We start from the raw sequence: 12,831 nt of genomic DNA on the forward strand, positions 1-12,831 counted from the left end.
TGATTTAACTAATAGTAAATACCATCATACTGGGGCAGTTACATCACTGGGTCTCACATGGACAAAAAGCATAGTTCAGTGGACACTTTCCATTATTTCCAAACTCATTTAAATTATTGTTTCCCAACCTGTGGTCAGCAGACCATTTGTGGGCCATACCACGTTTGATACAGGTATGCCTATAACAACCAAATGTATACTACAAAAGTCAAGTATGAGTATATATCATTGTATTTAAAAAATAGTTATTGATATATTTGTATGTGTAGTTTAATATTTTTCATGGTTCATGGCCTCTACCTCAAATCATTGATCAGATGGAAGGTTTCTAAATAGTTTAGGAGTTGGCTGCTAATGGATTTCTCGGTTACTTAGAAAGTGAAGAAGTGTAATTGGATGATAATTGGATAGGAGGGATTTGTCACCCTTTTTAAGAAGTGGCTGGATATGAGCAAATTTCCAATCACTAGTGGAATAAGAAAGTGTAAAAGGGTGATGGAGAATGGTAATAAACTCAGGAGCACAAGTTTTGAGAACAAGTAGTAAAATACAATTGGGACCCAGAGCTTTTTTGGCATCGATATTTTTCAGAATTTTGAAATAGTGGATTTTCCATTTGTAATTCATTTGGAGTGTCAGATTTCAAATCCTGTTGGAAGCTAAAAGAATTCCTTAAAATAAAAAGAGCTCTTCAGATAAGGCCAGAGTTGGCCAATCTTACAGGGAGAGAATCCTTCCCCCTCCCTTCCACAATAATTTTTTCTAGGTTTTTTTTTTTAAGCCTAGAAACATGTAGAGAGCAGCCTGTGAATACATACTTTTATATTTTGAAGACTAAATGCTCAAGGAATAATACGTTATGGGTTGAAATTAACTATATAATATCGGTGTAAATACACCATAGTTTACTCATAAGTTTAACTACATATGTAGTGCAATGGCATCGTTTAGATTTTATCTCATATTGTGGCTACCTTCACAACGAGATACCAGGTATTGCACTACTTCAAATAAATAACGCTTCTCTAGTAGAAGAGACTACTGTTATTTATTTTCAGTGGGCACCACCACCCAGATGTGTTTTGGAGCTTGTTGGCTCACTCATCAGTGGGTGGGCAGGTACACTGATAATGCTAACATGCCATCACGGTTGCAAATTCCACAATATGAGAGATGCCAAATGGTGAAGATAATGATAATATTTTGAAGACTAATTGCTCAAGGGGCTAATATGTTATGGGTTGAAATAACTATATAATATTGGTGTAAATACACCATAGTTTACTCGTAAGTTTAACTACATACATAGTGTAACAGCATTGTTTAGATTTTATCTCATATTGTGGCTACCTTCACAACGAGATACCAGGTATTGCACTAATTCAAATAAATAACACTTCTCTAGTAGAGTAGACTACTGCTATTTATTCTCAGTGGGCACCACAACCCAGACACGTTTCAGAGCTTGTTGGCTCACTCATCAGTGGGTGAGCAGGTACCCTGGTAATGCTAACATGCCATCACAGTTGCAAAGTTATATTATAATTATTTATATTATATAGTTAATTTCAACCCATAACGTATTATGCCTTGAGCATTTAGTCTTCAAAATATTATCATTGTCTTCACCATTTGACATCTCTCATATTGTGAAATTAACTTCGTAATCGTGATGGCATGTTAGCATTACCAGGGTACCTGCCCACCCACTGATGAGACAGCCAACAAGCTCCGAAACGCATCTGGGTGGTGGTGCCCACTGAGAATAAATAACAGTAGTCTCCTCTACTAGAGAAGTGTTATTTATTTGAAGTAGTGCAATACCTGGTATCTTGTTGTATGTGCCACAATATGAGATAAAATCCAAATGATGCTGTTACACTATGTATGTAGTTAAACTTATAGGTAAACTATGGTGTATTTACACTGATATTATATACTTTTGTATAAACAAAATACACAACAAACCATATGAACTAATGTTCTATGACCAAAAGTAGTTGGTGTGCTAAAAATCCTTGAGTAACCACCACTTATTTTCTGTCACACATTTTGTGTTCTGCTTCTTTTCATAGCTATATGCTGTTCCTTGTACACCTTGTTCCTTGTTAGATCACATTGCTTTTCAGTTTTTCCATGCTGTCTCTGTATTATAAGTGACTGCCATAGATGTCTGTTGGCATCTTTTATGTGCAGTCACGGACATAATTGGCATTTAGCAGTTCATTGTATTTTCTTGCAGAGGGAGTGATGTGCCTAATGATATATTTCAGTGAACCTTTATTAAAATTTTTATCTATAATGCATTGTTTTTTTGAAATCATAGTAGTAATAGCATTTTCATGTATTTAGTTTTATATTGTTGTTACTGTTATATACAATTTCTTATTATTTGAAAGAGAGAGCAGAGTATCATCATCACTGTAACCTTCAAGTTCCACTCAAAGTGATATAATGTTATATAAATATGAAATGCTATACAATATCTTACTTACAAGGAGTCCATGAAATCCTGAAATTTATTTTCATGTCAGAAGTTATCCAATAAATTCACATAATTTTAAATGCTTAAATCAGCACCACAAATGTGAAATGTGTCATTAAATACATTGAGTTGTTTTTAAATTTTATGTGTGTAACTTCTTTAGACTTCAATGATTTTGTATAAAATTCTTTGTATATCCTGAGTACTCATCAGTGGGTACTGGGGATAGAAAAATGAAAATTAAGGTTGGGTTAAAGACTAATATTTTTTTTAGCTGCTGGTTTATATTATCTTGCTGAATTGGTAGAAGAGTACACAGTTTATACTGGAAAAGTTATAAGGTTCTTCATACTAGTGAGTATTGTAAAACTGTACATTGTTCTTCATCTATAAATTTTGTTGATATTGTATTGATCAATCATATTGAACAATCTCAATCATATATGCTGTAAGCAAGAGCTTATGCTCTGAATTATATATAATTTAGATATTCTCTTATTTCCATATTTGAAATTGAGAATAAATTAATATCTGTTTGTTTATCATCCAAGTTAACATAGCATAGAGGTGCTCAACTATATAGCCCATAGGCTTGGGTCCAGTCCATGACAAGTTTATCCAGCTGTGAAAGAATTTTGTATATTACCATGAGTCAAATTAGAAATCCTAGAGGAAAAATATAGAAATAGCTTCACACAACATTGGTCAGCTTTGAGGCCATCCGGATATAACTGCACATCCCAATAGCCATTAAAAAAGCTTTCCTGAAATTCAAATATAAGATAATGAAAATTATTTTTTGCATCCAGTTCCTTTGTGACCACATCATAGTATCCAATCAAATTGGTCAGACAAGACTTCCCCTTAACAAACCCATGCATGTCTGAACTATAACTGCAGTCATGTCTAGATGATCCTGGAATGCTTCTTTAACCTGTGACTCCATTATTTTCCCAATTATTTTCCCTGTTAATTTAACAGAAGTTAAACTAACAGGTCTGTAATTACTTGTGTCGCCGTTTGATCCTCCTTTGTGAATTGGGGATACATTTGTACATCTCCAGTCCTTGGGGAGCTCCCCTGAGTCCAAGGATGCTCTCATAATCATGGCTAAGAGTTTGTTTACTTCCTTTGCTGCCTCCTTTAATATAACTGGATAGATTCCACCACCCCAAGTGCCTTTCTTATGTTTATAATTTCTCCTCCACTTTGCTCTCAGTTATTATAAAATCATTTAACTCCTCATTAGAGTTTGATAAGTTTCTGGCCTCCACTTCTCTAAATAATTCCTGATGTGTGAATGTAGATGCAAAATAATCATTCAATTTGTCGGCTACCTGAGCAAGATCATCAACAGTCGAACCATCGATATCAAATGGGCCAATCTGATTCATCGACTTCCTTCTAGAGTTTAGATAAGTAAAGAAGTCTTTACTGTTTTTCTTTGCATCCTCTAACAAAGATTTCTCATAATCTGCCTACACTTGCCTAACCTCAGCTTATATCTAACATAGGCTTCTATATTGCCTGATAATTTATATGCATCCCATGCATTTTTCTTCTCTAAGTCTCAATAGTTCTCTGACATCTATTTAGGCCTAAACCTTGAACAGTATTATTTTTAGTTGGTATGAAAAGCCTAGTAGCTTACAAGATTAATTCCTTGAATGCTTTCCATTTAGAATTTGCTGTTGGTAACATCATCAGTTGGTCCCACTGTATAGAAATTAAAAACTGTCTGAGACCACTATAGTCACTTTTATGAAAGCAAAAACCCTTTACTTTATCCCTGATGGTAGTTACATCTTTGAGTAAATCCCATTTCAGTACACTGTTATCACTGTCACCTAGCAGTTCCTTTATCTGCAGATTCTTAATGCATGAATAACCACTACTGATAATCAGATCAAGAGTATTACTCCCCCCTGGTTGCCTTTCAAACATGCTGCTGTAAAAAAACAGTCATCACATAAATCCACAAAAGTCTTGCAAGTGTGCAAGTGACCAGTCCACAAGTTTTAGCCAATTTCTAGGAAATTAAAATGCCCCATTATAAGACTTTCTGATTTACTGGCCCACTCTATTTCTCTGTACAGTTTATTGTACTCATCAGAGTCATTTGGCCTATAGCTCACTCCTACTCTCATTTTTGCTTTCCCAATGCTTATGTCACACCAAACTGATCTCATCATTGCATGTCCACCCATGTCAACTGGATGCGCTGTGTTAGATTTTGTGTTTCTGAATTAACACATAACCCCTCCTCCCTTCCTATCCTTTCTGTACACATTGTACTCCCCAAATTCCAATCCTTCATTCCTTATATCTGTGTGGCACCATGTCTCTGATAACCCACCAGTATCTGCCTTTAATGTCTTGACCAGCACTTCAAATTCATCAAATTTATTTACTTTACTCCTAGCATTGCTGTATGCATCCACAAGTATGCATGCATGCACCTGTTCTTACTCTTAGTTACCCTAACATGTATGTATTTAGTTGTTCCATGGTGACTTCCCACAGTCCTTAAAATCCCCAGTGTTTTTTGGTTTCCAGGCTGCCACTCATTCCAATAGAAGCAATGCAAAAATCACTTTTTCCTTTGCCTGGCTCTACTGTTAATCTGTTATTCTGTATCTGCCATATGGAAAAAAAAAATCAGACTGTTATTTTAATGGCACCAGTGCCATTAAAATGATAAAGAGAACCTTACATTAAATAACATTATAATAAAAAGATTGGTATTGTGGACTAAGGAGAGGGTTTAAGAAAAGGTTATGTCTATTGTATACTTACCATATGGCAAAAAAAAAAAAAAAAATTCAGATTATTATTTTAATGCAGAAGAGCTTGGTGTGCATTTGTCTGTGTAAATATATACTCATAAGCTGATTTGCATATTTTGTGTGCTAAAAATATGCACTTCACACACGAGGGCTTTTGAAATTTCCTCCAGTCATCAACAGCAATCTCCAAAACAAGTAGCAACAGCAATGTGTCATGTTAACTGAGCTGCCATGAAGGATTCTGCCATATGGCAAATAATTCAAATTCAGATATTTATGTTAATGGCAGAGCTTGTCACTCATATGGGGTGCTGACCTGTCAATTGTAATTACCATGGAAAAAATTGAGAAAGCCAGCAAGGTAAAAGCAGAAAACCTGAAATTAAATTAGACTAACATAAAAATAATAATGATAATAATGATGGTACCTAAAGTAGTGGGTCCTAGGGCTTTAACTACCTCTTCAGAGAGTTGATAGCCAAAACCGTAGGAGCCACCACAATAAGTAGGGTCTCTGTTTCTGTTATGATGTATACGTGTAAATTATATACGTCATAGCCAACCCGACAGAGACCAAAAGGAATCAAATTCAAACATAAATAAAAATATATAAGTATAAAATAGAGCTAAAAAGCTAAATTAATGCCAATTAAATCTGGTTAAAGGAAAAATGAATGAAAGTTTGAATTCAAATAGAAGGCAAAATACAGTATGAAATTTAAACATAGTAAATTTAGAAAACAAAATGAAGTCAAATTAATGCCACCTTACTGTGTGCTTAGACTAGAATCGGTGAAGTTAGCTACATGCGATGATTACAGAGCAACATTGGAGACCCAAAGATGAAGACCAATAGTTCTCTGTTTATATTAGTTGAAGTAACCCTGAGTGAGGGGGTGTGAAATCGTCAATATATTTCATTATGGTTGCCAGGTATTTCTACTATAACTAGTAGTGCCCAGATCCATAACCCAGTTTAATAATTTAATACTTTTTCTTGCTTGCTTAGTTGTTCAGTAATGTGATTATATCCTATTATTTTTATCAATATTACACACACACACACACACACACACACACACACACACACACACACACACACACACACACACACACACACACACACACACACACACACACAGTGGGGCCCCAATATCCGATGGTAATTCATTCCACAAGACTCATTGTATGTTGAAAATATTGTAAGTTGAAACCAATAATACATCGATTTCCTGTAATTCGTTCCCCAACAACACATAAAATAGGTATTTCTTACATGTTATGCATAATTTTTACATTAAAAATTAGTGTTTTATAAAGATTCCAAACTCGGTCATAAAACATCTTAAAATAAAAAACAAACAATATATTAGCATTTACCTTAGACTTCAACGTCAGAGCTGATGAAATCAATGGTGGCATAGTGGTGATGTGACTATATCATGTCTTTTCAGTATTTTGTTGCTACTGGCAAAGAAACTGTCCAAAGTGGACTGTTTTTTATGACTTTTTTGTAGCTTTCTGAAGTAAGAAATGACTTTGTCTTCCATTTTGCATGAGTTCAGTGTTTTCATTGTTGGAGTGTTTTTTTTACCACTTCTCTTAAATGATACCAACAAGAAATGACAGTCTTCAACTCTTCAGCCTCTGCTGGCTTTTTCTTCCTCTTCCTCTCCAGTGTCACTCTCCATAATTTTCTCCAACTCTTGTAGCTCCTCTGCTGTTAGCTCACACCCATGAACTCTAATAAGGTTCTCTACATCCTCTTTGCCAACTTCCAGACCCATTGATTTATAAAGAGTAACAATATCATTTGTCAAAGCACCATCATCTTCAAATCCATCAACATTATGGATAATTAAAGGCCAGATATTTTTCAAGGCTGAATTTAAGCACCAGGTGGAATTATCATTCCAACAACCTACAATCAGCCTCACACAATCCAGCATGTTGAACTTTGACCTCCAAAAATCTCTGAGGATGACAGAATTTTTACCAGAGGTCGCTGCAGAGCAACTTGCGAACATTTTCGTGGTGTAGTAGTAGTAGTAGTATTGGCATGTGATGCAAGAAAGCAAGTGTATGAGCTTATGCAGCATCAGCCAAAAAAAAAAAAATCACACCATTCCCTCCAAATGCCTGTCCAGTTCCTCCTTAAATTTATTCAACCTATCAACTTCCACAATGACAGATGGAAGTTTGTTCCAGCAATTAACCACCCGCTGGCTAAAGGCAAATTTCTGCACATCTATTCTACATCTGTCTTTTCTTAATTTGAATTTATGTCCCCTTAGGTTCTTAATCTGAACAAGTGGAAGGATCTCATCAGAATTCAGCGTGCTCAACCCATTCAAGGCCTTATACACCTCAATCAGATCACCGCGCAGGTGCCTAGTCTCTAGCCGCTGCAATTTGCAGAACTTAAGCCTCTCTTGGTAAGAGGACCCCTTCATTCCCCTCACCAATCTTGTTGTCCTTCTCTGTACACGCTCAAGCAAATCTACATCCTTCCTAAAATGAGGCCTCCAGACCTGTACACAGTACTCAAGGCGTGGCCTGACCATGGCTTATACAAAGGGACAATCACCTCCTTTTCCCTGCTAGCAAAATTCCTATATATCATTGACAAAATCCCATGACCTGCCCTGGCAGCCTGTCTGCATTGCTCAGAAAACATATCTGACTGCACAATTACTCCCAGGTCTTTTTCGTTTTCTACCACCTTAAGTGGTACGTTCCAGAGAAACGTACCACCACACAGTTGATACGTTTCTCTGGGGTTACTTCTACCCATATGCAGTACTTTGCATTTGTCAAGGTTAATCTTCAGTTGCCACTTCTTAGCCCATCTGCCCAAATTATCTAGATCCTGTTGCAGTAGCACACTGCCATTACTGTCATTAACAACCCTGCCAACCTTTGTATCATCTGCAAACTTCGACATTAAGCCTGATATACCTTCATCAATATCATTGATAAATAAACAAAACAACAGAGGACCCAACACGAAACCCTGTGGGACTCCACTAATAATATTAGTCCACGAAGAGCAGCACCCATTGATTACCACTCTCTGTCTTCTCCCACTTAACCATCCTTTTATCCATTGTATCAACTTACCCTTAATACCATTCTACTCCAATTTGTACAATAGTCTTCCATGTGCAACAGTGTCAAAAGCTTTCCTGAAATCCAAATATATGATATCAAAATTATTTTTTGCATCCAGTTTCTTTGTAACCACATCATTAGATTTTCTTGAAGTTTGCAATCACTTGCTGGTCATTGATTGAAGAAGAGGAGTGGTGTTCGGTGGTAAAAATTTGATTTAAACAAAGTCAGATTGTGCCTCAAGAGATTGAACAAGGTTGGGATCATGGCCTTTCTTATGTTCCTGGTGCATTATCCAGCAGGAGCAGTGCCTTCACAAGAAGCTTATTTTTCTCAAGATAACTCTTCACTGGACAGAAAACTTCAAGCTCCCATTTATTGAAGACATATCTTGTAACCCATGCCTTCTTATTACTGCATTGAAACACGACCTTTTGTTGTTTAAATACTCTGGGGGTGCTAGAGTGATACACAGGCAAAGGCTTCAGCTTAAAATCTCAAGAGGCATTGGCACCCAACTGGAGAGTGAGCCTATCTTTCATAGGCTTATGCCCAGGTAAACTAGCCTCATCCTTAGTGATGTACGTTCTCCTGGGCATTCGCTTCCAGAAGATGCCAGTTTCGTCAATGTTAAAAACCTGCTGGGGAAGATACCCTCCTGATCAACAAACCCTTGGAATTCAATTTTAAAGGTCTCATCTGCTTTTTTATCAGCACTGTTGCCTCCCCATGCTTTTCAACACTTTTGATATTCGACCTTTTTTTTTGAAGCGCTCAAACCAGCCTCTGCTGGCTTTAAAGTCTTCAAAGCGCACAGCACTGCCACTGGTTGATGGAGCTAATCGTATGAGTGATGTTCCATGCGCCACGTGTTTGAAAATTTTTGCCCACATATTGTTCTAGCTATATCAGAAAACCCGATGGTTTTCTGATATAGTTAGACCCTCCAAATATCATCGGTCCTTAAAATAAATGATCGTATGGAAGGTATATCAATTCCTGAGGATGTCGATGTCATCATAAGTCGAGGCCTACTGTGTGTGTGTGTGTGTGTGTGTGTGTGTGTGTGTGTGTGTGTGTGTGTGTGTGTGTGTGTGTGTGTTTTGCATGCTGTAAAACCTGTGATAACTTATGAGGGGGTCCCCTACCCCACCCTTCTGAAATTGCCTTTTACTACAGTGTTAATTGAAGAGAACTTGAGAAATTCCTCAATCTTCATTGGAAATCAAACCCAGACTTCAAGCAAGTGCAGACAGCAATTTATTGTGCTAAGCTGCTATGGGGGTCCCTCCATGTGGCAAAATTCAAATTATTATTTATTTTTTTAATGACATTTGACCCATTGCTCAGATCCATATTGTGAATTTTGTCTGAAGAATTGTATGTTCACAGGTTAATGCCTGTGAACATATACAGTACTTCTACAACGTACACAGCATACAAATTGTTATATGTTGTATGAGCTGAAAACTCAGAATGACTCATGTTGGAAAACCTTGTTCTCTCCTCCTGCGATCAGCTAACTACAACTCAAATGATGAAATCTGCAGAAATTCCTCTCCTCCTGCGATCAGCTAACTACAACTCAAATGATGAAATCTGCAGAAATTCCTCCAGTTGTTAATGGGAATCAAACCAAGCTCTCCAAACTAGTGGCAGATGATATTGTGCCAATTAAGCTGCCACAGAGAAACTCACCATATGCCAAAAATTCATATTATTATTTTAATGTCACTGAAGCTTGTCTGTATAACTGTGTTCTCAAACCAATTTGCACATTGTGCAGGCTGAAAATTACAAAATAACTCACACGGGAACCCTACTCTTTCTCTCTGAGATTGGCTAGCTAGAGCCTCAGTTGAAGAGGATGTTAGAAATTCTTCTAATCATTCATGGGGCTTGAACCTAGACCTCTGCAAATGAGTGACAGACGATGATGTATTGTGCCAACTAAGTTGCCATAGAGGAGTTGCCATTTTTGGCTTCATGAAAAAGCACAAATAATATCCACTATTTAAAATGGAAGGAAAGGCAGCCATAGACATGTGTACTCCCTCCTAATTTAATTTAAGGCACAAGTACAGTATTTAAGGCATCTCCAGTTTTAATAGCTTTTGCCCAGATATGTTTTTAAATGTAAAAATGACTAATTTTCAGTATAAACATAACTTTATTTAAAGCGTTGGGGGAGAGGGGGAATTTGGTTTAGTTATGGCTCTCTCTTATACAGTATCATTTAACAATGATACATTAGAATTTCCCACCTAACCAAAACTGCAAGCAAATATGATAACACGGTTTGGCTCTTTTACCGTTGAGTGGTTTTTTTTGTCCACCATAAAGTTTTATCTGCAAAAAATTTCTGTTGCCCATATCTGTTAAAATTTTAAAAAGACTGCATATTTGAATTGTTGCCAAATTTGGAACCTTGCCATGTTAACCTCAAACAAAGTAACAGGTCCAAGTGGGGGGGAGAGGAGGTTTTAGTGGGTCTGTGGCACCGAGGCTTGCAGTTCTTCAAGATGCCTGGCTGAGACCTTAATATTATATTTTTTAAGTATAGTAGAAGCTCATAAATTCATCATCACTAGGATCCAGTATTTGCCAGATTTTGGAAAATTGTGGTTTTTTGAAGGTTTTAGCATTCAGTATTCAAAGTCTTTAGTATTTGGGGTAATTCATTCTTTTTATCAGATAATACAGTAATTCTCATTAAGTCAAAAAATGTTAGCATGTACTGCCAAATTGGTCCAGCAGGTAATGTACTTGCCTAAAATATAAAGGTTGCAGGCTTGAATGCTGTTACTGGTATGTATATTGCAATTGTCCAATATTTTTTTTTAATATGAGGTATAATTAGTGTTATATAATTTCAGCCATCAAATTATCTTAAAAACTAAATACGTACTACTGTTAAGTACTATACTGCGAACAAATATTGAATGTCTTGCAAAATAGGCAATTTTTATACATAGAAAACAGTACACTGGTATGCAAAATTTAAGGACCAGTTAGGTTTTCACCTGTAGCTTCTCATAGGATTGGCCTGGATATGGGAAAAGCATACCAAAGGAATGTTGCGAGGTACAGAAATGATGAAGGAAACAACACCGACACAACAACGGAAACAAAATGGTACAGAGGGACTTTATTCAAAAATGGCAACATAGTACTGGCTGCCATAATAAAAATTTAGATGCAATATACAATATTATTATTATTATTATTATTATTATTATTAGCCATATGGTGCAAGGAAGCCTGAGGCTTTTGCTGCACTGGCCAAAAAAAAAAAAAAAAAAAAAAAAATTCCTTATTACCCTGAGAGAGACAGAGAGAGAGAGGAATCACCAGAAAGGGAAGAATGATGATATCCAGCTCAGGACCCTGGGTGTGCCAAGCCCATACTCGTATACAACCAGATATGTTCAAACTTGGTTTGAGGAGAATGAAACTGAGGCAAAGCATATCCCACGGACTTCACAATCACCAGACATTACTGAACCGCTGTGGGTGTATTTGGAGAAGAGCGTGATAATATTTGCTCCACCATCACTATAAAAGCTTGAAACATTCCTCCAGGAAGAATAGGCCAATATTCATCTTGATAGATTTATTTGAATCTATTCCAGGATGTTTTAAAAGCAAGGGATGGCGCAGCACCATATTAATGTACATGGAGCTTTTTCACAAGTGTTTCCATTATTTTGTCTGTTCCTGTATACTTGCGTGTTCACTAATGCTAGAAGTATGGTAAATAAATTTGATGAAATACTGGCCAATTCATTAAATGCAGGTATTATTAGGATATTGGAGACAATGTCACTCAGATACATGATACAGAATTTGAATGGAGAGGGCAATGTGTTAAGAAAAGACAGGAAGGGGGGACAGTATGCTCTGAGATGAGAAGTACATAAAATCCAAGGAAGTGTAGTAGTAGTAGCATGTGATGCAAGAAAGCAAGTGCACGAGCCCATGCAGCATCAGCCAAAAAAAAAAATAATAATAAAATAAAAAATAATTTACACAACAATTCCCTCCAAATGCCTGTCCAGCTCCTCCCTAAATCCATTCAACCAATCAACCCCCACAGCGACAGATGGAAGCCCGCTCCAGCAATCAACCACCCGTCGGCCAAAGGCAAAGCTCCACATATCCACTCCACATCCATCCCTCCTCAATCTGAACCCATGCCCCCCCCCAGGTTCACAATCTGCTGAACAAGCAGAAGAATCCCACCAAAACTCAGCACGCTCAACCCACTCAAGGCCCCCACACACCTCAATTAGACCACCCCGCAGGTGCCCAGTCTCAAACCGCTGCAACCTGCAGAACTCAGCCCTCCCCGCAAGAGGACCCCCCCACACACACACATGCACAAGCAAATCCACATCAAGTGAGGTGCAATATTTACTAGCCATTTTTAGGCAAAATTGCAATAAAGTA

At 37.1% G+C, this 12,831-nt stretch overlaps 1 protein-coding gene across 1 annotated transcript in view; it reads left to right on the forward strand.

Moving 5' to 3' along the window:
* Nucleotides 1-12,831, forward strand: part of LOC150077880 (protein TEX261) — a 77,313-nt gene that overhangs the window by 21,069 nt on the left and 43,413 nt on the right. Inside the window, exon 2 of the mRNA XM_090384875.1 lies at nucleotides 2,760-2,839. Coding sequence (XP_090241001.1) covers nucleotides 2,760-2,839 — 80 coding nt within the window. The remainder of the gene's footprint in view (nucleotides 1-2,759; nucleotides 2,840-12,831) is intronic.

Source organism: Mastigoproctus giganteus, chromosome 11, assembly GCF_048544385.1.
Source record: "Mastigoproctus giganteus isolate SK-2022 chromosome 11, ASM4854438v1, whole genome shotgun sequence".
Classification (NCBI taxonomy): domain Eukaryota; kingdom Metazoa; phylum Arthropoda; class Arachnida; order Uropygi; family Thelyphonidae; genus Mastigoproctus; species Mastigoproctus giganteus.